Source organism: Cyanistes caeruleus, chromosome 1, assembly GCF_971803275.1.
Source record: "Cyanistes caeruleus chromosome 1, bCyaCae1.hap1.1, whole genome shotgun sequence".
NCBI classification, from domain to species: domain Eukaryota; kingdom Metazoa; phylum Chordata; class Aves; order Passeriformes; family Paridae; genus Cyanistes; species Cyanistes caeruleus.
Window position 1 is genome coordinate 139,843,356 of NC_141701.1, and position 26,538 is coordinate 139,869,893.

The 26,538-nt window shown below is 44.8% G+C and overlaps 2 protein-coding genes across 3 annotated transcripts; one reads left to right on the plus strand and one right to left on the minus strand.

The window, feature by feature from the left end:
• The first annotated feature begins 889 nt into the window (after positions 1–889).
• Positions 890–10,928, plus strand: GJD4 (gap junction protein delta 4). 2 transcript variants are annotated; one of them, XR_015279462.1, is made up of 3 exons: positions 890–1,679; positions 4,413–7,476; positions 10,788–10,928. XR_015279462.1 is itself a non-coding variant. In XM_023920601.2 (2 exons), exons 1-2 carry the CDS (start codon positions 1,616–1,618, stop codon positions 5,591–5,593), a joined length of 1,245 nt encoding a protein of 414 aa, XP_023776369.2. In that variant the 5' UTR covers positions 890–1,615; the 3' UTR covers positions 5,594–9,058. The 2 variants fall into 2 exon arrangements, 1 of the variants encoding a protein (XP_023776369.2); XM_023920601.2 differs by lacking the exon at positions 10,788–10,928 and having other exon boundaries at positions 4,413–9,058.
• An 11,943-nt stretch (positions 10,929–22,871) lies between these two features.
• On the minus strand, positions 22,872–26,184 carry FZD8 (frizzled class receptor 8). The gene has a single exon (XM_023920545.2). The coding sequence runs from the start codon at positions 25,528–25,530 to the stop codon at positions 23,515–23,517; it is 2,016 nt and encodes a 671-aa protein (XP_023776313.2). The 5' UTR covers positions 25,531–26,184; the 3' UTR covers positions 22,872–23,514.
• Between the last annotated feature and the right edge of the window lie 354 nt (positions 26,185–26,538).

Here is a 26,538-nt window from a genome sequence, read left to right on the forward strand (position 1 = left end):
AAGCCCACTTTTATGCTTTCCTTAGGATGTTGCTTACTGCAGAGAGGACTCTCAGTGTGTTCTGCCAGGGCATTGCAAAGCCTGTGAGCAGAGAGCTGGGGAGAAAGTCTATGTACAGGTATATTTTACTTTGTGAAACTATTAGTTTTACCTTTTACCCAGGTCAGATGTGATCAGTCATAAAGCTCAGCCCAGCTGCAGTGCCCCTAATTCATGGAGTATCTCCCTGCAGCTCCTTCTGAGCTCCCCTTGCTCCCCCAGAGCAGTCGTGGATTGAAGCACACAAGCAGGGCTGCAGTGCCCAGCTTGTGCCTGGGCTGTTGGCACCCCACAGGTGTCAGAAAATCACTTTTCTCCCTTGCTGTATCACACACAGGCTCCTTCACCTGCTTTTCTAGTGATTGTTACTATTTTCTGACTAAGTTTTCACAGTATGTTTGTCCTCACCACAGAACAGATTAAAAAGGACAGAGCAGCATCCCAGAACTGGCTGGATAGTGGGTGGAAGATGCTGGAAGACTATTTTCCCTGAGGTAACCTGGGTGAAAAATGAGGCAAGGAATGAAAAGCTGAGTGTTGTTTTCACCCCTGCTTTTTCCTGTGGTACAGCAGAGTAACATGATGTCCAGGACAAGGAGCACTGACCCCACAGGCATTCTGCTCCAAGTGGGAGCTCCCTCCACCACTGCTGAGGGGCTGCTGGGTGTCAGATTGCTGGTCAATCATCCTTAAGATCTTTTGAGTCATCTCCAAGCAGTTTGAGTGAAGTACCAAGTGGTTTCAGCCGAGAGGACTGACATAAATTAAAAATAAGCGACCTGTGGCATCTTGAAAACCAGCCCCACCCTTAGGATTTTTATTTTTTAAAGCTTCCCTGTTTTTCATCTTGCCTGCAGGGAGGCTCAGCCTGCTGGCTGGCTCAGCACACAGAGGAGAGTTTGGTCTGGCTGTGATTGACAGGGCCATGGTGTTCTGTCAAGGAGATTTTGATTTAGAAACCAAGTGGTTTTGGGAAATTTCAATGGGATAGCTTCCAGTGACCTGAACTGAAATTGCCTTTCAAACACAGGGATGATCATCCTTTTCTATCCCCTTTCCTTCTCTTATTCATCTGCAATTCTTGTGGGGAGACAGAGAGGTCTCTGTTATTTCCCAGTCTAAGCTATTTTTTCTCCTCTCGCTGTCTTTCACCACTGAAGTATCTCAGCAATGCCAGGAGGCTGCTATGGCCCAGGAGGGTAAGAATAGTCTACAATGGCAGAGATCCCTCCTGTTGTTGTTTGTCCACTTGCAGTTGCCTGGACAGAGGATCCACACTGAGGTAGGAGCAATTGGATCTGACAAGCTAGAGCTTCTGCAAGACAACGTGTTAAAGCCTGAAGAAGATCTACATTCAAAACTAACAGTCCTGTTCAAATCATCAAAATAATCCTTCAACACTTTGTTTTGGCTGAGTTCCTGATTTCTGTCCATGAACGTTAGCAAAAATTCCTTCCTCTTTTTTTTTTCTTCCCTTGTTTTACCCCCTTTTTTCCCTGTCTAGGTCTAATCTCCTTTGGAAATGAAAAAACTGTTAGGACATCAGGAGCTGGAACTGTTTTGAGCCTGTTCAAACATGGAGCACTGGGACTCACTGGGATTTTTGATAGTCACACTCAACTATAATGTGACTATTGTAGGTAAGTACTTTAAAAGAGCTCTCTTCTTTCTTTTGCTGCTTCATATTCTGAAGCCACCCAAGTGCCCTACTGGTAATCAACTTTCATTTCAGGCTATGGCTCTGTGATCTGTACAGTAAGTTGTTTTCATGATCCCTGATAGAAGAGGTTAATGTATTTCTTTTCTTGTTAAACAGATTACTTCTCTCTCTGTGATAGGTTTTTCCTGAACATTGCGTAAAATATTCTGGCAAGGTTTTCAGATTTGGGTTTTCTTGATCGCAGGGCTTCCTGCCAGCTGGAGGAAGGGATCATGGTAAAAACACATAGAAGTAATGCTGAACTTATACCACATAAAGTGAATGGTAGTATGTATGCAATAGCTTTAGTAACAAATTAAAAAGTTAAAGAAGAGGACAGAAGACCCGCTGTCTTCTGTAACCCGTGGTTACTACCATTGTGGTTAATTATTGCTTTTCATTCCTTATTTTTGTAAACAAATATGCATCACTTGCATTAAAAAAAATACCAACAAAAAACCCAAACAAACCAAAGCAAAATGCCAATGTCTTTTCCTTAGGTAACTGTTTGCTGTTTATTTTTTTTCCCCCCTATTATTTAAATAAGATTCTGTTTCTCTTTCATGGGCTATTTTGAACAAAGTGTGAGCCAGAGAAAAACTTTCAAGGGCCCTTTAAAGACTCTTTGCCTGCAGCAGTTGCTGTAGTTTATTCTGTGCACTGCAGGGAGCATCCAGCTGAGCCCCAGCAGGGTTGCTGGAGAGGCTTGTTCTTGTATGTTTAATCAAGATTGGGTCTTTAGGGATGGGGATGCATGCAGGGGTTATCTCTCAAATGTATGTCACATTAAACTACTTCCTAAGGAGCCATTGATTTTTCTTAAGCAGTGCTCCCTATTGTACATGTTCTAATTAAAAATTGATAGTGAAATAGCATGTAGTATTTTGAACCTAATTAACTAATGAGTGTCAAAGACTTTGAGGTCCTTGCAGGGAAAAAACTGCTGCCTAAGGATGAAACATGGTTTGCTAAAGATGATAGATTCTATAGAGCTGGTGTTTCCTACTGACCCACACTATCAAAAAATGAGTAAGCCTGCAAACACAGGAAGCTGGAAACACAGCAAAACCACCACTACAGCTCAGGTGATTAGAGATAAAATGAAAGGCCTCAATTTTTTATGGCTGGATAATATATTATTTTGCCAGGAGCAGCAGTTTCTCTGATGATCTCTCATAAACCTTACATATTCTTCATGTTTTTCCACTACAGAGTGCAGTTTTACTGTTCTAGCCCATAATCAGTCTACTGGCCACAAATGTTTAGAGGGCATTTGAACTGTATGTTTAGTACAATATTAGGTATCACATGATGCTGTGGAAATATTCGGATATTTTAAATTCACACCAACTACTGGGAAACAGCTTTATGGGAAATGCAGAAGAAAGTTCTCCAAGGTGACACCCATAAATAATTGTATAGTTTATAGAAAAATGCTTTTAATCTGGATTTTTTAAAAGCCTTTATTGGTGCTATTTCACAGATTGCACACAAAACCTTGTGTGCACATGAGATGTGCATTCACTATTAATGGCTTGAGCTTTCAGTACATTTCTCAGCCATTAATTCTGTATAATACACTTCTCTTTAGTCACTGTGTCTTGCTGTTTCTCTGCCTGTGTTTACAATTCCTGTCTTAACTATTCTTTAAAACAGAATTAATCTTCTAATTATTTTATGTTGTTTTTTCCCCCCTCTTTTTGTTTTTAAGCAGTTTTTTTCCTCTTTTCTTGTAAGGGATTATTAAATTAAATTACTTTTTCAAAACTTTATAGGGAATTAGTGACAGGATTCAAAAAAAAAAAACATGAGAAATTCAAATGTTAAACTTAACTTCAGATGCTGAATGTGTGTTTGTACAGAACGCATTCTTAACTTTTGACAACAGAATGGTGTATCTTTGAGCCTTCCCATCCTGCCCAGAAAAAGATTTTAGACTTTCATGGAATCATAGAATGGTTTGATAGAAGGGAACTTTAGGTCTGAGTGGAGAAAAGCTTCTCACTGGGGTGAATGTAGGTTGGAAATCATGGCCAAGATGGGGCAACCAAAGAAGAAACAGAGAGAAATGGGGTGCACATTTGCACACACAAATGTGTATTTGTAGAATACTTGGAATAAGTTTTCTAACAATAAAAATAATAACTAATTAATAGCTTGCTAGTAAATAGCATTCTAGACACACCTGAAGAGATTTAGTTGGCCAAAGTAAACTTTTCATACAGTGTCACGGCAAAGACCAAGAACAAATACTATGTCATGGAGCAATCTTTTCTGTCTAGATGAGTCTCATACTGTGTTACCTGATCTGTATTATTGAAATAGGACAAAATTCAGGTGTAGGAATTCCAATAACAAGGAAAAAATGTAAGTGAAACGGGATTCTTTAGTCATTTTTGTTCTCTTTTTATCAGAGTGTTTTTATTATGTTTCAGCTGGCATGGCTTATTGTGTGTTTAACTCCTACATTGTCGAGTTTAGATGAAGATTATGGAATATGTAAACTACACATTTTCACTGAATTTTCAGTCCCAGTTCCAAAAAAAAACCCCAACAAATGGAGCTAATAAGAAGGGAGACTATTTCATCAAATGCCTCATGTATAGAATCACTGCTTGACCTACCTTCCTTCTCAGGCTCTGACTCTTTTTTCTTACCTTTCCTTCTCTTGTAGGGAAGATCTGGCTGATGTTGATAATTCTGCTGCGAATGGCAGTGGTGGTGTTGGCAGGCTACCCCCTCTACCAAGATGAGCAGGAGCGCTTTGTCTGCAACACCCTGCAACCAGGATGCTCCAACGTTTGCTATGACTTGTTCTCCCCCGTATCTCACTTTAGGTTCTGGCTCATTCAGACTGTGTCTATCCTGCTGCCTTATGCTGCATTCAGCATTTATGTTTTGCACAAGGTAGCTATGTACATGGTAAGAATGCACTGTCTGGTGAATGAGTGCGAGGGGAGCAAGGGTTTATCAAGCCCCAAAGACGTGAAGGAGATCTGTAGAAGTGCAGTCGTCAGTAGAGTAGATTGTGGTGCAGACAACCTAAGTGTCCTTAATTTTTCAGGGGCATATACCATTCATCTTTTTATTAGGACCCTACTTGAGGTTGCCTTTGCAGCTGTGCAATACTTTCTTTTTGGATTTTTTGTTCCTGACCGCTTTTCATGCTACCACTCACCTTGCACAAGCACTGTTGATTGTTATATCTCCCGGCCCACTGAGAAGTCCATCATGATGATTTTCATCTGGGGGGTCAGCAGTCTGTCCTTCCTGCTCAGCCTTGCAGATCTCATCTGTGCTCTCCGGAGAATGACAGCAAGAAACCAAAAGAACAAGCTGCTGGCAAAGCTCTGCACAGAGAAGGAGTGCATGCTACATCCTCCCCCAGTCCAGCACAGCAGCTCTTCTCCACCTCAAAATGGGGATGGTCCAGTAGCAAATAGCGGTCGGACCAGTGATGGCTCCTGCTCGCTTCTCTCTGAAGAGGAAGAAGAGGCTGTTCTTCGTCCTGAAGGTGTCCCTCAGCAAAGTGCCAGCACTAACCTCAGCAGCAGTAAGGGCTGTGTATCAGGGGACCTTGCTGTTAAGCAACAGAGCACTGAAGAACTCTTGTGTGCCAGTGACCACCAAGGAACTCCCTGCAGCCAAGTGAGACCCAGAGCTCAGCAAGACTTCATTACAGATACTGCCCTGGCTTTGAGACCTCAGATCCAGTCTCCCCTTGGAGTTTCTTCCTTTGCTGTTCAGAGCAAGCTTTTAGGATTCCACCCTTCAGCTGAGCTAAAAAGCCCTGATGCACAATCAAATTATAGCAGCACTAGCTGCCTGAGGTCAAAAAAGTCAGAATGGGTATAGAAGCCAGAGTGAGCACTACACTGTGACCTTGACAGGGAAAATCATTGCATCACTGAAGAGGCTTCAGGGAGTTCCAGCTGCATCCCTTGGCTGTGGCTGTGCTGCAGAGACACTCTACTGTGCTGTGCACCTCCATTAGAATAGAAGAAAATCTTTGGATAAGAGGGTGAAGGGTATTACATTAAGTGACATGTTCTTTAGAAGATGTGACATCTTTATGTTTTTCTGCATGTAGATGGTTTTAAAAGGCTGTGGACTGTCACTGATGTGACTGACCTGGTTTTCCAGGAGTATGTGTGAACACTTCTTTACTCTAACCTAGTTTTATTGCAAAAGATAGAGTTTAGCAAAGATTTGTTGTCTACTGTCAGAAGCCTCATTTGTCTCTTCATAATAAATTCTCAAAGCCCACTCTATGACAGGATATTCAAGAACACTAGACAGTGAATAGAATAAAAAAACTTGTTTTGTGGCAAAGTGCTAATATGTTAAAACCCCTGGATCTTATTACTTGAAGGCAATACCTCTCCCAGCTAGCAGTGCCAGGGCACTTTCTCTGACACTGATGCCAGGTGCAGTCTGACCACACTCAATATATTCAACTATAACAACTTCCAGTACCTAGAGGGGCCTAAAGGAAAGCCAGAGAGGGACTTCTTACAAGGGCATGTAGTGATAGGACAAGGAGGAATTTCTTCAGACTGAAGTAGGGTAGGTTTAGATTAGACGCAAGGAAAATTTTTTTTGCTTGATGGTGGTGAGGCAGTGGAAGCGTTTGCCCAGAAGAGTTGTGGATGGCCTGAATGTCCCTTCCCTGGGTGTTCAAGGTCAGGTTGGATGGAGATTTGAGCAATCTGGTTTCATGGAAAGTGCCTCTGCCTATGGCAGGGGCTTTGGAACTAAATGATCTTTAATGTTCCTTCCAGCCTAAACCATTCTATGAACTACAATAACCTCCAAAACAGAGTGGCTGCATCCACATTAGCTGTTGGGCATGATCCTCTGTTTGAGAATTTCTCAGGAGACAAGGAGGTGTGAGCCAGAAGGGTGTCAGGGAGTGCTCCAGCAGCTTGACAGGGACTGAGCAGCAATGCCCATGCTCTGGCTGCACTGACACATCTACAGGGTGTTACTTCTCAGCCTTAAATAGTCACACTGGGCTCTCAATTTCAGGAGGTGGGAATGAGTCACCTGACCTGTTTTAGGGGTCTCTAAAGGTAAGATGAGTCACTTTCTAGATATACCTATTTCTCCCACAATATGATTATCTCAGACCTGGGTTTAGGGAAAATGGATTCCACCCTGAAAGAAGGATATAGTGGCAATGTCTATATCAAAGTGTCTTTGTCTGACAGACTTATAACGCTACTAATTTGAAAACATGTCTAGATTGAGTGAATCACAGAAGATTTTATTACAGTTATACTTTGTGCTTTCCTTCAGTGTTAATTCTGTTGCATTTGCATAAGCGTGGTCCAGCGCTACAGCACGGCAGTGCGTGAGATAAATTATCTTTTAGCTGCAAGTCAGTGGGGGTTGAAGGTTACACATACCTGCAGATCATCAGTGGGAGTGGATGTGGAGGAGCATGTACCCAGAGAAATGTGCTGGTGGTAGTGTCTTATAAAACAAATTATTCAGAGGGTGTCAAGAACTGGTATTTGCAGATACGGCTTGGTGCTAGAGCAGCTACGATGCTTTTTAGACCAGACACAGATCTTGCTCCTGGGCTGCCATGTAACAAGTTTCTGTAATGTGCAGGATATGTGCAGGACATGAAGGGACAACAGATTTCACATTCTTCCTTTTCTCTCCTGTGGGTGAAGAAGTCTTCAAGACTGTTAGGCTCATCACTCCTGTGTATTATTTCTCACATGTGTAAGGTAAAGGCTAGCAATTATCCCTTCTCTTCTGCATTCCCCCAAAATTAGGTGGTTTAATAGAGAGACAGAATTGCTCTTGAGGTCAGGAGCAAAGTACTTTGGGATCCTGAGGTAGGCTACAAGCATTTTTAATTACTCCCTTCTAAGCAAGGTTTTCCTCTCTCTGTTACCCCTGTTTGTTTCTTTTATTGTGCATGCTTGTTGTGTGATTTGTCATTTCCAGGGTAGAAGCAGCATTAATTATTAAACTTATCATAGGCAGAAAAGCATTAAATATTTAAACTTCTCATCCTCCAAAACCTCTTTAATGGGGTCTGTGCTGATTACACATGCCATGACAAAACATTGCAACAATGAAACCTTTTATGATTCATTGCATCTTCTCAGATGTGAGAAGGAATGCAAGGCACAAATGTGGATTCAGTCGATTGCATACATCCCACAGCATGAGATAAAAATAGGGTAGGAAAAATAATAAATGCATTTTGGCTGGACACAGTTTGGGTTTTTTTGTCTCTGGTTAGACATCTTTTAGTGACTGAAGAATCTCATTTCAAGTTGGAAAGATCCTGTTTGTGTTTGAAATGGAAAGTGAAATTAGTGGATGTCTTCCTTAGTCTGCAGAGACTTTGAACTATTGTGAACTTCCAGAGCTCAAAGAAATTAAAAGTGATGGTTGGGAGGGACATCCACAGTGGGGAGGAGGAAATAACAAAAGAAAGATCTGCTTGAAAAAAACAAAGAGGATCACCTCTGATTTCTCCTTGTATTCAATATCACTGCATGTGGAGATGCTCTAGACTTGTCCAGATGTCTCGGAGTGAGAAAGGAGCTGATAGATGTGAAGCAAAGAAGCAGCAAGTCTTTCTGCTGTTAAAACAAAAATTTAGCCTTTTAAACTCATGTATTGGTTTTGTAAGTCCTTCCAGAAATTATTACATACCCAGAAAAATGTTCCAAAGGTTCTTATTATGTTTATCTATGCCTCTTTAAATAATTTCTTAACCCATCTGCTTCAGAAAAGCATTTCAAAGATGGGTTGAAAGCACAGTACTCCTAAAACTGCCCTCAGGGAGCTTCATCTTGTGCTCAAAGTGTGGGTGTCACTTGCACCCTGAGGTGGCTTTATGGAACAATACAAAAGATATATGTGTGTGTGTATATATATATATATATATATGTATATATATATATATATTTCTCATCCAGTCTCATGTGGTACTGAGACTATACAGGAAGGAATTGAGCTCCCTGGAAATAAGAGTTGGAACTGATCAGAAAAATCTATGATAAAATAGTTTACATGTAAGAAAAAAAAAATAATTGGAAAATTATAAAATGTCATAAAAATGTTGTTTTGAATTGCACTTCTACAGCACTTCTCTTGCTAAATAAGTATCTAGTAGGCTGTTGGAGACACAGAATTTTCATGTTTTCTATGCAGCAAAATCAAGCATCACTGGAAGTTTCTGCAGCATGAACATGATTAAAAGAAAAAAAACAATTTTGTTACCTCTAACTAAAATAGATTAAAATTTTTCTCTAAACAAATTTTGAATGTATTTTTTTTTGTTTGTTTTGTAATATATTTTTAAATACCAAAATAAAAGCCAAACTAGTTTAGAAGCCAAGTTTCAGTCTGTTATAATCACTTTATTCTCTTGTTGCACTTTTTAGGTTGGGTCACTGATTTCCTCTCAGCAACATAACAGAAAGCTGTGACTCTCTCTCTTCTCTTGTGAAAGACACTGTAGACAGGTGTCTAGGGAATGCATAATTTCCTGTCAGCAGCAGTTGTTCTCCATGAATATCTCAGTTCAGCCCAGAATAAGTATTAAATCTGAAGTTAGCAATGTACTCTTTCAAGTTATTATCTGCCCTTACACGATACATCATTATTTCAATTATTAGCTTTCTAATAGAAATCCTTAAAGAGCATATTAATTGGACATTATATTATTGTAATTTCATGGTTACAATGGAGAACAGATAAACTGTTACTGCTTGTAGTATTTTAGGACAATAAAGAAATACATCTCAAAATATAGGACAGTAGAGTAGTTCAAAAGTCTGTTCTTTAACTTCTGTCTTTTGATCTACTTTTAATAGCCCGAAGTTCTCAACTGACAGAGATGTAATTTTACAGCGTAATGGCTTACATTGTAATTGAGTTGATAAAATGTTCTGCAGATTAGATGGTCTCTGCTCACTCATAGCATGAACTCTTGGCCTGTGATACCCAGCAATGCCAGCTCTGAAAAACGAGTTCACTAAGGCAGAAATCTGATCAGAATGTATCAACTGCATCTCTACATTAAAATTATCCAGCATCCATGTAGACAGATTACAATCACAATTTGTTTCACTGACTTCTGATTTCTCCCACTTTACTGTCTGTTTCCTTCCATTTGGCTTGACTGGCAGGAGGTCCCAGGTCATCTCCACAAGTGTAATTTATTCATGGGAGGGCACACACAGTGCTCAGTCTGAGAACAGTTTTATAATCTTGTGCTGTTCACACCGTGGAAATGCCAGGAGGTAGAGAGCTGTCTCTAATTCAGTGTCTGCAGGTAACACTTTGAGTACTGGATTAGCTTTGAAAAGCTTTCACTGACAAACAATTTACTGAGTGAGAATGATGGCAGATTTTGAGCTTGTTGTTAGAAACTGAGGTCTATATATGCTGCTCTCAAGAACGATGGGGGATTTGGGCTTAACAATCAGAAGTAATTTCCTTCATTTCTGGATTTCCCATATGAGTATCATCTATTTTGCCAGTGAGACTTTAGGCACCACAGCATTTTCTGACACTGAAAATGTTACTTTTAGCGAAGAAAGAACAGTAATGGAAATAAACAGGAGATTTTGACCTAGCAGAATAAAATTTTGCATTTTCCCCTGTGATGCCTTGCCTTTTCCTTGCATTGAAGATAGGCAATTTTTTTTAAGAGAAACCATGATGCTTTCAGAGCCCCACTTGTCCTGACAAATTAAACACCCACATAGACACCCACTCCTTCTACTCATTTCTCTATGAGTCAGTGTGAGTGATTCTTACTTCTGACAGACAATATACAGTGCAACGAGCTCCTTCTTTCTGGCACAAACTTTAAAGCTCTGTGCTATCTTTGGAGGTCTAGTGGAGATGTTCAGAGGTAGGCAGATGAACAACTTGTACACATTGGCTAACAAATCCCAGTTTTTTCTCCTTCAGCAATCCTCTTTCTAAAGCATTTCTCTGAAACATAGATAAGAACTATCTGTAACACAGTTTACAGTTGTGATGCATTGACAGACACCTGTTTGTGCAGGTTCACCAGAGACTTTCATGTCCAACCTGATGACTTGATGGGACCTCACCACCACAGGATTTGCATTGCAGCCCCACTTCAGCCTCCCATCAGTGACTCAGAACTGATCCCATGGGCTACCAACCTTTATGAAGTTCACAAGGTGAGCTAATATTAAGGAATGGTCCACAGAAATTTTTTGTAATATAGACAGACAGACAGATGTGGTAACAATCCACCTCACAGCCTGGAGTTACTTGGAACACAGAGCTACTTCAATTTAGAATCAATCAATCAGTCATAATTTTCAGAGCTTATAGCAATAGACTTTGAATTGTGCAGATAAATGGGAAATATTTTCTTCAAATTAACAATATCTGAGAAATATATTCCGTGACTTTTAGATAGAAATATTGACAACCCCTTAGAACAGCAGTTTTATGCTCCCTATTTACTTAGCCCTCTGTACTTCAGCAAAAATCCTTAAAGTAGTATAGGGGGAAAAAAAAGGAAAAAAAGTCAGGAGTTGATTAAAAAATCCAAACAGTTGCTTTATTTGTACATGAGGTTCCTGAAATATTTCTACAAGGCTCATTTCCAGAAACAACTTGGCTCAGCATACTTTATCTTTTGAGAAGTTTTTGCTACAAATTAAAAACAAAGGCTTAAGCAAAACATTTAGGCTTTTTATTTTAGTTGACATGCTCATTGGTATCCATCAGTAATATTTTTGTTTTGTAGAACCTGTGATTCAGCCCAGTCTAGAGCCTGGGCACCAAGACAGCTGAAATACAGTCCCACATTGCTTCTGACACCAATTTCTATACAAATTCTGCCCTAATTTTGGAGTATCTAAGAGTAGTTCATCTGGGGCACCAAAATACAATTTTCATGTCTCTCTAGTTCCTACAGAGCTGCCCTCTGCATCCCTCAGGCAGCCTGCAGGCCCTGCCAATACAGACTGAACACCTCCAACACCAAGGACTTCTGCTGATAAATGAGAATTTAGTGGATGTCTTAAAACTAATCCCACGCTATAGGGTTACATCGAGAAACTGTTGCAAAGGTAAGGCCAGACAGGGCAACTGTTTAATACAATTGTGAGCACAAGTCTGTGGCTGCAAAGTTAACCATAGATAAATTTATTTGGACTGGAGAACCATCAGGATCTTCCAAAAAAATGGGCTATGCAAAGCATATCATGAGGTTATGGGTGCCTCAGTCAGCACCTGACAAGAGCTCACCCACCATCTCAGTGAGCACTGAGCTCTGTTGGAGTGTTCCTGGGAATTTCCACGTTAGTGCCCATGTTAGTGTTTGCAGGATTTAGTTTGTAAAGAGGAAGTGCTGGTAAGTGCCAGCTACTTCCCATTTTGTCAGTGCCTTTATATTCTCTCTGTCTCAATGCCAGGTGGGCTCTCATGGTGCAGAAGGCTGTGCTTTTCCTGTGCACCCTGTGTGAGGCTGTCCCAGCTGCCTGTACGCACCTCAAAAAGCAGTGAGGGACAGCCTCCACTATCCATCCAGGAGAACCACTTCCACGGTTTCCAGGATCTTTTCCACTGTGTTTCCAAAAAATGAGGTGGAACTTGGTTAGCAGATTATCTGTTTTGCTGTATTTGACTGATCCAGCCCACCAGCAGAAGCCATGCAGCTACTGAAGAGGCAGGATCCTGGTATGAAGGGTGACATAGGGAAGGGGAAATTGTGATAAACATCATCTTCAGCTGCATACAAATCATTCCTTGCTTTTTTTCCCTCTTTGCCTGACTTGATCCATCTCCTCCTCCATGTTATGCTGGGATGAGGTGAGCAGCCTTGAGGCAATGGAAGATGCCAACTCATGGTAAGTCCATTTTCCAGAAAGGATTCCCTTGCTTTGTCATGGCCTTGGCAGTCACTCTTACACTGGTGATATTTTCTGTCCATCTAGAATTGTCTCCCAGTGTTCTTTATGTCTAACAGAGGTCAGGCAGTGACTCTGGGGAAGATGATTCCCATTTGTACCTCAGTGCCTGGCAATTTGAAGGGAACGTCACCAGCACAGGTGTTAGTGGTGATGACATGTAATGTATGTCACAGGAAGCTGAGGAAAAGCTGCTCTCCGTGCAGCCATGTGCCTCTTGCAGCTCTGGGATTGACTTAATCGACCAGGCTTTTAACTGAGAGGAAAACCTTTGCAAAAGCTACTTTAGACTGTCAATACAGACCAAGAAGTTTTATTGGCAGAAAACCTTACCAGAGACAAGTCTGCAAACATGAGCACGTTTCTGGAAGCTCTGTTTTATGGGTTTTCCCATCAGAATGAGTCTGCCTTGTTAGGAGTGTGCCAGCTGTGTGAGCTCTCAGGCAGGCAGCTGTCAGTTGTGCTTGGAGACTGGTCTCAAAGAACAGAGGGACTTTTGTCCTTCTCTTGAAGATTTATGTAGCATTTAGGCCCAAACACATGGTGACATTAGTCTGAAGAGGTCTGTATCTAGGAAGACTTTACATTATCTTGGCTATTTTTCATAAGAAATAGAAGAATTGTAGCTCACTGTCAGGTGCCAAGTTCCCTTAAGCCCTAGTTAGTGCACACCAGGAGCCAGAGTCCCATCTGTCAAACACCCACTGATGGACACGAGCACGGAGAACTTGTGGGTGTTTTCCTGAGAGTGAGCGCTTCCTCCTGGCTGCCAGTGCTGTGTAAAGATGGAAGCTTTACAGCCCACGGATCTGGTGGGCATCCAAGTCCGGTCCCTGGCCCAGGCTGAACCCCTGCTGCCTTCCCTCTCCTCTCTGCCATAAGATATTGGTGAGCTGGTGTTGGGCTTTTGGAGAGGGTAGGAGGCTTCCATACTAAATACCAGGGCTAAGACAGTTCTCAGACAATGTCTGAAAATGCCAGGTTCAGGTTTAAGACCTTCATTCCTCATAGTTTTTTGCTCTTCAGCTGTACTTAGCAAGCTGAGTTACCAAAGATTTTGTTTCAGGAAACATTAGATTGAAGCATGCTACTATTTTATTTGAACATATTTGCTGCTCTCTAGAGGAGCTGGTAGAACTTGCATGATTTAAGGATATATGTTTATGTACTTTAAGTGGTTCTAAAATTTGGATAAATGAAGAAAACTTCAAATAGGAGGTAAACCAAAGGAAGCAATATACTTTCTAAAATTTTATCAGGAAATGAGGCAACAGAAAAATAAAACTTAAAGTAAAGAACAGACAAGTTAATATACCACAAAGCGATAGAAGAAAGCATGTGAAGGGACTGCCAAAAGAGGTGATACTAAAATAACACCTTTTCAATAAATTAAGATTATACTGAATAAATTATTACTATACCAATCAAAGGCCTTATCAAGAATAACACTCCCCACTCCAGATCCTTAGCAGATAATGTGGAGAGTGGTTTTAAGGGGTCAAAGAGGTCAGAGCAGTGGCTAAGAAATCTCTCTACAGAAAATCAAGACTATACATTGTGCCAGCTTGTAAAAAGACATGAGAGAGCCCAGCAAAAAATGTAAGTTTTGAGGAAACAGCAATTAAAGAACTCATCAGCAAGAAAATACTGAAATCTTGTAACAGAGATGATAAAAATAATCACCAGCCTCTCTTGGGACGGTTCAGCTCAAGGTTAAGACACCTATACTTTGTCACACAGCTTTGATGTCAGTGTCCATAGTCCCCCTACTCTTTGAGGAGATCTGGTTAAATCCAGAGCTGGGCTGCAACAAATTGCCCTCAAAGTATCCCATGTTATTAGAGTTGCCACAGGGTAGCTGCGATATTCACCTGTGTCTTTCAGACATGACAGAGAATTACAGGAGAGCCATGCTCATTTGGAGAGGCAGGTAGAGACTGGTCAGGAATCTCCAGGATCACCTGGAGCCCATGTCTGAGCAACTGAAGTGAGGCCCACAAGTTACTTAGAGCCCAGATTCTGCTTCCACGACCTACTGACTACATTTCTAACATTCTGTTGACTACAATAAGAGTTCATACAATGACTTACCTTAAAAAACCCCTGTACTGAGATACCTACCTGTATTTACGTCCTAGTCTAGAGCTGATCCTCAGCCTTCACCTAAACATGACACTTGGAGGGAAAGGGGTGGAGGGAAGAGGAAGGAAAAAAAAAGGTATGAAAATGTTGAGAAATATTTAAGCAATGATATCAGCTAGAGAAGTACTGCTATAGAGGATATTACCTTTCAACAAATGTGATCCTGGTTTTTATTCAACAAAAGAGACACAGAAAGAGCAGTCAGGAGAATAGTATTGCTGCTGACCTGGAATAGCACATGATGCCAAACATTTTCACAGTAGAATTATTTAGAAAGAGAGAACAAAAGTCAAAAATCACACTGGTCATACCATTCATAGATTTCAAAAAGACGTCTTGCAAGCCATCACCACAACACTCCAAAATCTTCTAAAATGAAAAAAAAATAAAAAATAAAAAATTGACACTAAAATCTGACTTTCACAAGTACAGTCAATATGGCCACATGGTCATACACTGAGCTCTTGGAATTCTTATGTGTGTTGTTGCTAAAGACTTAGTTGAGAGATGTGCATAAAGGAAGTGCTGTATTTCCAGAGGAATATGGTAGGAAATATAAATACATGGCTGGAGCAATGCTTCTGTAGAAACAAAAAGATTGTCCAATGTTGACAGAGACAGATGATCTCTTAGTATCAGGCAAACACGGTTGCATCAGAACCTGCCACTTCAGCCATTACTTCAAAAGACAAGACATTTAGCAGTAGACACATTTTATTTTAGGAGACAGTACATAAAAAGTTTGTTCTTCCCAATGTTAGTGACCACTGACTGAAAACAAAAAATGGCAGGTGTTTTTTAAAAGAAATGCTCTTTTCTCAAAGACTGAATATAATATAATTTAATGTAAAACAACTTATCACTTTCCTTCCAAGAGACTGAAATTAGCTATAAAACTCCTTATATTCAAAACCTTCCACAATTTAGTTGAGATGAAACCAATAGTCAGTCTATAAAAGTTACTGTATGCACATTATATACTTTCAGCTTCCACAGATTGTTCACTGTTGGCTTTTGGACCTTACAGAAAATTCTATCCAGAATAATTTTCCATTAACTTATTTTAAGATGTGCAGAAATATACAATTAAAAAAATTATTCTTGTCTATACTATTTTCCCAGAAGGAATTATGTTTGAAAGCACTGTGTAAATTCATGGGTTAAGCCCTAATTCAGAAAAGCACTCTTGTTCAGGAAAACATTTATGCACATGCTCACTTTAAGTATCTTATAAAATCTCACTGAAATCAATAGGACTTTGGCATGCACTTAAATAGTCCTTACCACCCTACATGCTTATGATCCACTTCTATTCAAGAAAGCAATCAAGCACAAGTTTCTGAATCAGGATCTAAAGGTATTCTGTGAAAACCATTTCTATTCCAAGCTCTACTTATAAATTAGGTTTTTTGTGATTTTGCTGCTTTTTTTTTTTCATTAAGAATGTATAACGTGAATGTGCTTTGCTTCATTTTAAGCTGCAAAGGCCCATTTTATGTACTGCTTGTTAAATCAGATTCTAATGATTCTTTCCCGCATGCAAATCTTTCCTCTCATTCATGGATTGTATTTAAATTCTGCTCAGCTTGTATTCATGATGCCTTGTCAGTGATTTGCATTGCTCTGATGCGTTTGCCCTGGTTGCACCCCTCACTCACTTTGGCTTGAGAACATAGAAGCCATAAATAACTCTTTAGCTGCTAAAAACAACACACACAATTCTTGTACACTAATGAGCTCGAGGATGGCAGCAAAGAAGCTCCGTGTGGGTCTCCGTGGTTTCCTGGTCTGGCTAGTCCTAGTGCCCTGCTCTGTGTCCTGGAAAAATAAGATTTTACAACTTGTTCTAACAAAACATTTCTTCCCTGCGTTTTGCAAAAAAGTAACTTCAGTTTAAAACCCACAATGATAAATGTGCTTTCTACCCTGCAGGTTTGAGGGGAGAAAGTTGTGCATCTCCCTGCAGAGTGATGCACAGAACACACAGTGCCCAAAGCTGCACAGACTCCACGGGAAACATTCCCCCTTCCTTTCCTAAAAGTCAGATTTAATTCTGTTCCCTCCCTACATCTGGAGAGAAAGCCAAAGCAAGTAATTTGTTTCCTAAGCCAGATGGCTACATTTTCTTATTTACATTGAAAGAGAGCATTTAGATTTCAACCACTGAGAAATGATGAAGGTATCATGTCTCAAACACATTTCTGTTCATAGCATGAAAATTATTCTTTCTAATTACAGAAGATGTGAAAATGGGACATTCTGGTCATAAGTATATTTCTGGAAAAAAGTCAAGTAGAAAAAAATAATTCGAGACTATCTTTGTGAAGAATGTCACGTATAATTATCAATGACAGAAGTTTGGAGGAAAGAACTTCTGACTAATGCATTTAAAGCACACCTGAAAGCACCTAACAAGTCACATGTAAGGCAAAACCGATGGGATAAGAACCCTTTCTTAATGCAGCATATTAAACAAGTAAGGTAGCGTTCAAGAGAAATAGGCCAGCATTCTCCTTTATAACATATTAGGCATCTACAGGAATGTGGCCGTGTCTTTCTGACTAAATTTCTATTTTCTTGGAGAGCTGGATTTTAAGAAAGAGCATCTTAGTTCTGTATTCTGCTTGTGGCAGCGGTGGTGAGCCGTGCCCAGAGGGTGCCAGCGGCGGTGTGTGCAGGGCCAGAGCAGGGAGCGGGGCTGGCATCTCCCCCCACGGCCCCGCCACGCTCGGCCGAGAGGAGAAGCTCCGGAAAGGCTGGCAAAGCGGGAGCAGGAGCGGTGGAAGGGGCTGGCGCTGGAATTCCCGGTCTCCCCAGCGGAGGGCACTGCGGGATGGAGATCGCTGCACATCCCTCATCCCTCATCCCTCCATCCCTCCATCCCTCATCCCTCCATCCCTCATCCCTCCATCCCTCCATCCCTCCATCCCTCATCCCTCATCCCTCCATCCCTCCATCCCTCATCCCTCCATCCCTCATCCCTCCATCCCTCCATCCCTCCATCCCTCATCCCTCCATCCCTCCATCCCTCATCCCACACTCCACATCCCACATCCCGCTCCCGCCGCTGTGCCCGCACAGCCTCTCCTACCGCAGCCGCTTTCCCTGCCGGATTCCTTGCCCGGTGCAACTCCAGAATTGCTGTGAACTTTCTTTTCCATACCTACCTACCTGTAGGGAATGGGAGGATGGAGCAATTTCCCTCCAGTCTTGCACAAGCTGATTTCGGCTGAGCGCTGCAGCATGCATGGCCCGATGGGCTCGGGCAGCCTCACGCCGCAGGTTTGGAGCCTGGCAGAGCCGGACACTGCGGGCATGGGGCTGTGGCCTTTGGGGCTGCTGTGGGGACACTGGTGGGAGAAAGTGCTCATGAAACGGAGCTGTACTGAGGACACAGAGCAGAGTCAGGAAATCCAGGGTTTTCTCCTAGAGTTACATTTAAGTTTCATTAGCCTGGGTATTATTACTGCAATTTCTGCCTCACAAGAAGAAATTTGATTAGTTCACAAGTGAATGTAAAGTGTTTTGAGATCACAGATAAGAGACTAGTGGGAGCAAAGAAGTGCTATCTCAGCCTTCAAAAAGCTTGGTTCAGCATTTGACCTTAGGTGATAGTTTCTGAGGTGTTTTGACTACCCCTAGTCACCTCAGATTATTGCTCCACATTTTAATACCAGACACTAGCTATTTCCATATCACCATAGCATTTATGGTGTGTGATCCTTTCTGCTGAACTAGTGAAATTCATATACCTGATTACAGTAATGATGGGCAGTTATAAAAGCTTAAATAAATAGAGCTGTCTGAAGATTTCTAATTGAGTTCTCTTAAAGGCTGCCTAGAGCTCATCATGACCACATGCTGGGAGCCTGCCTTGTTTAATGTTTTTTCTTTTGGACTGACTTTTCAGATCTCTTTATTCTTCTTAGTCTCATCCTATTGTTTTCAGGGTGACCTTTGTCACCCAGCCTCTTTAATTCTAGGGAGAAATGCGCTATCTTTTCCATACCATCCAGTTTTGGTATGCAGGACAGAAAGAGGGAACATGGCCAGGATGGGTAATGGAGAGAGATTGCTCTTCACTCACTTCCCTGTTGGGCCAGAAGCTGAATTGACCACGGTGTGTGGGAGTGGAAATGTGTGCCTGGAGAAATGCAGGCGCTGGAATGGGGTGCAGGAGTAGGGCATGCTACAGGCAGGTAGTAACAGGCACTTTGGAGATTGGCTGTGATCCCACAAGCTGGTTTGACTGGTCCACACTGAGCTTTCCTCCAGCATGATCTTGACTGCAGGTGAGTTTTCACTCCAGGAGCATCTTTTGTCATTTTTCAATGTACATTATCACTAGTTCTCTCCTCTCTCACATTAGGTGGTGTGTCTATCCCATGTAAAATGTCATGTTTTTATTGGTTATGAGGGTTACCTCACTGCAGGCTAGGTTTGGCTTTTGCACTGCATGTACTGCTTGTGACATAAGTGCATTGAGCAGCCACTGGGTTCAAGAAGTGGTCTAGTACTGAATTTTCGTATTTCAAAATAGAGATTCTCCCAAGGTCCTTCTTTCTCAGCTAGTGATTCCTTTTTAAATTTGGGCATTCTGCCTTGTCTCCCAGTACCTGTTTCCTCCTGTAAAAAACTGTTTCTGCTTTCTTCTACAAGCTTTCAGGTGTCCAGGGATGTGTCCTCTTGAGAGAACCTGGAAAAAGCCCAGGCTCTGAAGCTGGGCTTCAGAGAACATTGTGGGTAGTGTGTGCACAGAGGCACCCCTGCCTCCAATTTTTCTACCCCACCCGGGACAGCTTTTAGAACATTTGAAGAACTGTTTGATGGGTGAGCACCCCAATACTTTAAATATTGTGTAAGAAAGGAGAAAAGACTCCTTATGTGCCAGTCCTAGCCTTCATAGCCTTCCCAGAAAGCCTGGCCACTTTTGTATTATTACAATATATGAGAATTTCCAAATTCCTCCCTGTCTCGAAGCCCCTTCCCAACAAAATGATTGATTATCAAAGCTTCAGGGAAGCTTCTCCTTCACAGGGAAAGCTTTGGAGCACATCTCCAGCTAGCTCCCAAGGACTGAGCAGCAGGGCCCAGGGGGTGTGCAGTGTCCCTGCTGTGGCTCTGCAGCACACCTGCACTGCTCTGCCTCCTTTTAAGAGGACCACCAGAAGGGAGGCCAGATCTCTGGGAGGCTGCAGGAGGTTTCAGTTTTTGCAGCAGGAGAAGGAAGATCTGTAAGATTTCCTTTCTGAAGCAGGAGCATGTAAAGCAAGGAGGGGTCTTGGGGAAAAAAATAAAAAAATAAAAAAATAAGAGCTCTGTGTCTTGCTTACTAGAGAGGAAAAGAACCCTAAACCATGTTTTTCTAACTTGGTCACTCGCCTGAACAGAGCAGTTTGGCCTTTCTGTAGGAGGCTCTTGGTTGCCTTTATCCAGCCCCCAAATGCTGCCATACAAGTTGTGCTACGGGCCCCATCAGTGACTGCAAAGCTTTGCCTCAGCTCTCCAGAGCCAGCGTGTGTGGCTGCTGTCCTTGCCCATGGATGAGCCTTTGCCAGCAGGGATGCTGATGGCACTCTTGCTCTGCAGGCAAGGGCTTGGGCCATGGGTCTCCTTGGGCTATTTTCAGTAGCTCTCTGGCAAATTTACAGAGGAGGCAGTTTATCACAAGATCTTGAAAATTAACATTTTCATTTCTATCACCTTACCAATACTTTTCGGATTGTCATAGCAAATTTAACGTTAAAGTATTATAAAGGGCATCTTAATAATGTGAAGTTCGTTGTAGCTGTGGATTTTTATTTTTTTTGTGTACCTAATTGCCTTGTTGGTGTTTCTGATTGTTTTTCCTTATCTATAACTTTTATACTGACTCACAAAAATCTGTACTTCTAAGTTAGCTTCTTTAGCTCCATTTCCCCAGGTTTGTGTTTCTAGTGATTTTAATTTTGCCTCATTTTCATTTGTTTAACCTTTGCATTATTACTCAGTCACTTCCAAAGCAGACATCTTGTTTACCTGGCTAGCTCTCAGACTCCTTTTTTCAGTTCACCTGTCTGGTAGTCACCTGCATCACCTCTTGGCTCATTCCCAAGTAGGTTAAGACATAGGGCTACTTCTTTCTTTTACTAGAAATGCTTTTATCTCAGTGCTAGCAACCTGCAGCCTGTGAGAAACCTATCTAAACAAATTCTCAGAGAAGTTGTGACTGTACCTCCCCTCTGTCTTCCTTGCTAGAACCTGGTAGAGGGGAAGGAACTCAGATTTTTATCTGCAGAACTGATTTTGCTATGTGGGTCTTCCCCAGCAGAAGGTAAAAGTGCCACCTTGATTTAATTCAACAACCTTGAAAAAAATGTTTCCAGCAATATAGAAAAAGTACAGCCTTTTCAACTTACAGCTCTGTCAATATTCTGATTCTTTCAGTCAGTGCATAAATAGGCGCCATGCATAAATCCCAGTGGAATTTCCTTTGCATTTAAGAAGATGAAATTATTTTTCACATCAAGGAGTTAGGAGCATTTTAAATTACTCCTTTTCATGTTCCTGGCAAGTTTGCAGAAGTGGGGTCTATTAAGTTAGGAGATCTTTGAAAGGGACACCAATAATCAAGTCAGTGCTCAATGAAACAAGGTTTTTCCCACAAATCGTGACTGATATCTGTGTCATTAGTAGGGTAGCTGCCCATCTCTTATCATGATTGGCAGGTTAATAAGGGACCTGGGGCTATCTTTTCACTGCTAGCACACAACCTAACCAATTGCTTTTAAATGATTGCTAATTTGACAGAATATAAGCAGATGATGTAAAAATATCTGGAGTAACGTCTAATGCAGTTTCTACTCTTGGTATTCTGAGTGCTCTCACTTTAGAAAACAGATTAGAATGTTGGTTAATAGATTTTAAATTTTTTTTGGACACTCAGTTTTTAAAGAAAATCTTGTAGTTGTTCTTTGGTTCAATTAGGACCAAAAGAGAAGGGAGTTTTGTAATGCAATTGTCCTGTAAAGGAAAATGTTTTAAATTGGGGAGATTATGTGAGCAGACCACCTGTAGGGCATTCATAGCTCTTTTCTATAATGCTCCAAGCCATGCCTTGCTGCCTGCAGTCTGGCTAACAATGCAGGGAAAAGCTGTTTAAAAGGCTGTTCTCCCTTTTCCCTCTGGTGTTCACTAACTGTTACAAGTCTTCCTCTTAAAATAAAAAAAAAAAAAAAAGTCCCATGTCCCTTTAATTGAAGAACTTTAAGGCTCCATGGTGGCCAATTGGTCTGCAACAAGAGGAACCAGGCAGCAGGGAAAGAAACTTCAGACTATACATCACGTTTGGTGAAGAGAAAAGATCAAAGTTTTCCCAAACTCAAAAGAAACCAAGTTCCCTACAGATTAACCCTATTCATTTAGCTCCTCTTAAAGGAACGATGTTCTGAGCCACTGGGCAGACAGGTAAAAAGTTCAACAATTGCCAAAGCATTCTTCTGTTAATTCAACAGCCTTCTGCTCAAATAAATTAGCTTACTCCTGACAGAAGAACAATACCTTTTCTCTTGAAAAAGGACCATATTTGATATACAAAAGTTAAGATGTTAGTTTAATCTGTTAAGAAGAGATTGATCTAACAAATCTCAACTCACTGTTCCACCATAGTACATGATCTATGAATTTAAAACATTAACCTTTTACACTTCAGTATGCATCCCAGGAAAGGCAGGTGCTTACAGAAGTGCAGACAACAGATATGAGAGGCACATTCCTAAAATAACACCCGTTTTAAAGGGACACTTAACATGCCATGGGAGACAACTCTTTTGTAAAGGCTCGGTTTAAAGACACCGTCATCTTTCAAAAAAGGAAAGAAGTACGCTAAGGCACCTCCCAGTTTTGGCAAACACTTTTTCAGAACAACTTGTTGAATGACTTGTTTTCTTGTGTCTACATATTTCACTTCTTTAACTGGTAATGACTGGAGCATGAATGCAGTTGATAGTTTATGGAACTACCTAAAGATACAGCATCTGGAATAACCAGGGTGGGAATAGTGGAAAAGCTTGAAAAAGTCATTTATCAAAAGTCATTTTATTGACAAAATAGAATACTCGTATTTGCTCTTACAGGGGTAGCCTCTAAACTTTTTTACAAAAAAAATTTACAGACTGTATAGCTTTGGATATATACATATTTTACACATCTGTACAAGGTAACAAATAATTATATAAATACATCCTTTAATGTAGGAAACCCGTATTTAGCTGGGGTGTAATATTAAGACATGTTTTGATTCAGTCAATATTGTAAGGCATTTGCCTGGTCATCCACATCCCAAAAACCTGCAGTCCCCAGCAGACTCCCATGTCAGGATGGGGGGGAGGAAGACCCTTCCTCCCGTGAGTAAAGAGCTGCTGTTAGTCCAGAGTGACTCAGAAGCTGCTGTGCCTTGTCCTCTGCAAGACACGGGTGAGCCTCTACCCTCCTCTGCCAGCAAAATAATAAGCTGGCTCCTTGAAGTACATGCTCCCTGCATATGAATGGAGGGGAAGGAGGAGGGGGTTGGAGCCTGGGGCCTCTGCCAGCTGCATTGTTCTATACAAGCTGTGGCTAATAAGGACCATTAGGGGTTCATTAATGGCACCAAACAGTGAGGGGGCATTTTAGGCAGGCCAGTGTCCCTCATTCCCTAACCTTTGGCCTCTTTCCCCCTCCTCACACTTGAGACAGGGGCATCTGCTTGGGATAGGAGACAGAGCTGGCGGTGCCTGATCTCCATGTCAGGCCGGTGCTGACATCGCTGTAGAGGGAGCCACCACCTCCGGCCCCAAGTCCTCCTGCTGTGGTGATTACTGCCTGTCCACCTGCTCCTGCCCCTGTGCTCCCAGCCACGGCAGCACCTTTGCTGGCCCAGCAGCAGCGAGTGCAGAGGGCCCTCCAGGATTCAAGGGTTTTGCCAGACCAGACCCAGACACCAGAGGTGATGCCCACCACCAGGCACATGAAGTACTTGAGCATGAAGACGGCGTAGTCAGGGCGGCGGGCCTGGTCTGGCTGCTGGTCACGCAGGCAGGGGCAGTTGTGCGTGGCCTCCCAGCGGGGCCGGTTGTGCTGCTCGTAGAAGAGGCAGGCAACCACGCTGGCAGCTGGCACAGTGTAGAGCACAGTGAAGAGTCCCAGGCGTATCATCAGCTTCTCCAGCTTGTGGGTCTTGGTGGGGCCACCCTGCTGCTTGATGACGCTGCGGATACGGAAGAGCGAGACGAAGCCAGCGAGCAGGAACATGGAGCCGATGGCCAAGTAGATGAGCAGCGGTGCCAGCACGAAGCCCCGTAAGTTCTCCAGGCTCTGGTTGCCCACGTAGCAGATGCCAGCCACCGGGTCCCCGTCCACAGAACTGAGTGCCAGAACAGCGATGGACTTGACGCTGGGGAGCAGCCAGGCGGCCAGGTGGAAATACTGCGCGTAGCCGGCGATGGCCTCGTTGCCCCACTTCATGCCTGCGGCCAGGAACCAGGTGAGGGAGAGGATGACCCACCAGATGGAGCTGGCCATGCCGAAGAAGTAGACGAGCAGGAAGACCACGGTGCACAGCGCCGGGCCGGTGCTCTCGTACCGCACGTGCTCGGCCACCGCCAGCTCCGGCTGCAGCTCGGCCGCGCCGCCCGCCGCGCCGCGCCCCCCCGCCGCCGCCGCCCCCGCCGCGCCGCCGCCGGCCCCCGCAGCCCCGGCCCCCGCGCCGCCCGCGCCCGCCCCGCCGCTGCACGCCACCTTCTCGTGCCCCGCCACCAGCCGCACCAGGTAGCCGAGGGACACGAAGAGGTAGCAGGCGGCCAGGAAGATGATGGGGCGCTCGGGGTACTTGAAGCGCTCCATGTCGATGAGGAAGGTGGAGACGGTGGCGAAGGTGGAGAGGAAGCAGAGCACGGACCAGAGCCCGATCCAGAAGGCGGTGAAGGCGCGCTCGTCGGGGCTGAAGTAGGGGTTGTGGCAGGGCAGGGCGCAGTTGGCGATCTGCCCCGTCTTGACGCGGTTGTAGAGCGGGTGTCGCTCGCTGGACACCGACACCATGGGCGCCCGGCACTGGCAGCCCGGCTCGCAGGGCGGCGGCGGCCGCGGCTTGCGCGGGGCCTCGGCCGGAGGGGCGGCGGCGGCGGGGGGAGCCTTGGCGGGGCTGCCGGGCTTGGAGCCGCGGAGCGGGGGCTTGGCGGGCGGCGGCGCGGCCGTGGTGAGGTCCGTGCGGTTGTAGTCCATGCAGAGCGTGTCCGGGCTGCCCTGCTCGGGGAGGCGGTCGCAGCGCATCCTGTCGGGCCAGGCGAAGCCGTACTGGCGCATGAGCGGGGCGCAGCCGGCCTTGGCCCGCTCGCAGACGCTGCGGCAGGGCGGCAGCGGCTTCTTGTAGTCCTCCAGGCAGATGGGGGTGTACATGCTGCAGAGGAAGAAGCGCAGGTCGCTAGAGCACTGGATCTCCACCAGCGGCCAGAACTGGTGCACCTCCAGCCCGGCCTCGTCCTGCGTGTCGTGGTTGAACTGGTTTGGCATGTAGGTGTAGTTGTAGCCGATGCCCTTGCAGAGGGGCACGGTGATCTCCTGGCACGACAGCTCCTTTGCCGAGGAGGAGGAGGAGGAGGACGCGGCGGCGGCGGCCGAGGCGGCGGCGCAGCCGGCGCGCTGCAGCAGGGACAGGGCGGCGAGCAGCGAGGTGATTTCCAACAGGTAACTCCACTCCATGCTCGGCGGCGGGCGGGCGGCGGCCCCGGCTCCTCTCCCGTCCCGCTCAGCAGCCGCGGGGAGCACGGCGCCACAGCAGCCCCCCGGCCCGGCTACCCCCGCGGGGGCGGAGGGCGGCCCCCTCCGTGCCGGTCGCAGGTGAGAGGTCTCGCAGCCCCCGCCGGACTCCGTCGTCCGCGGGCACCCGGTGAGGGGCAGCCCCCACTCGGCGCCGGAGGATGGGGGTGGGCTCACGGGAGGCCCCTCAGCCGCCGTCGCATCGCTCCCCGCGGGGTCGGTTTCGGCAGGGGGAGGCGCAGCTCCTCTCGCCGCTGCTCCAGCGCCGGCCGGGCACGGGGCGGCGGCGGCAGAGAAGTTTGGCCGTCAGCCCGCGGGGGGCGCGGTGAAGAAGGCTGAGGCGTCCCGGGGACCAGGCGGTGCCGGGCTCCCAGCGCCCCGAGCGGGCGGGCAGCGGCGGAGCCGGAGCTGGGGCGGCCGGAGCGGCTCCTTCTGCCGCCCGCCCGAGAGCACGGCTCCGCGGGTGACCGCCAGCCGGCCGGCCCTCGCCCTGCGCTGGGTCCCTCTCCGGCTGCCGGGCGCCCCGGCCGCGATCGCGCCACCTGAGCCCGGGTCGAGCGCGGCAGCGCCTCCGCCAACTTCTCGCTCTCCGGCCCCGGCAGCGGCGCTCCGGCCGCCGCGCTCTCATGAATATTTATAGCGAGCGCCGCCTGGCCCCGCCCCCGCCGCCTCGTCCGCCTATCAGCCGCGCTCGGGCGGGACGCGGGGGGCGGCTCCCGGGGCTCCTTAAGGTGGAGCCGCCGCCGGACTGTGGCCGGTGCTGCCGGGTCGCAGCGGCTGCGGGGACGTGGCGGCCCCTGCCCGTGCGGAGACACCGCGTGTTCTGCACCGCGGTGCGCGGGCTGCGGCGGCCAGCCACTGGCTCGGGCTGCGCAGGGAACCTTTGTCCCCCTGCAGGGGCTCCCGGCCGAGTGGCAGTCAGCGTAGCAGCAGTATAAGTAGCACTCGGGG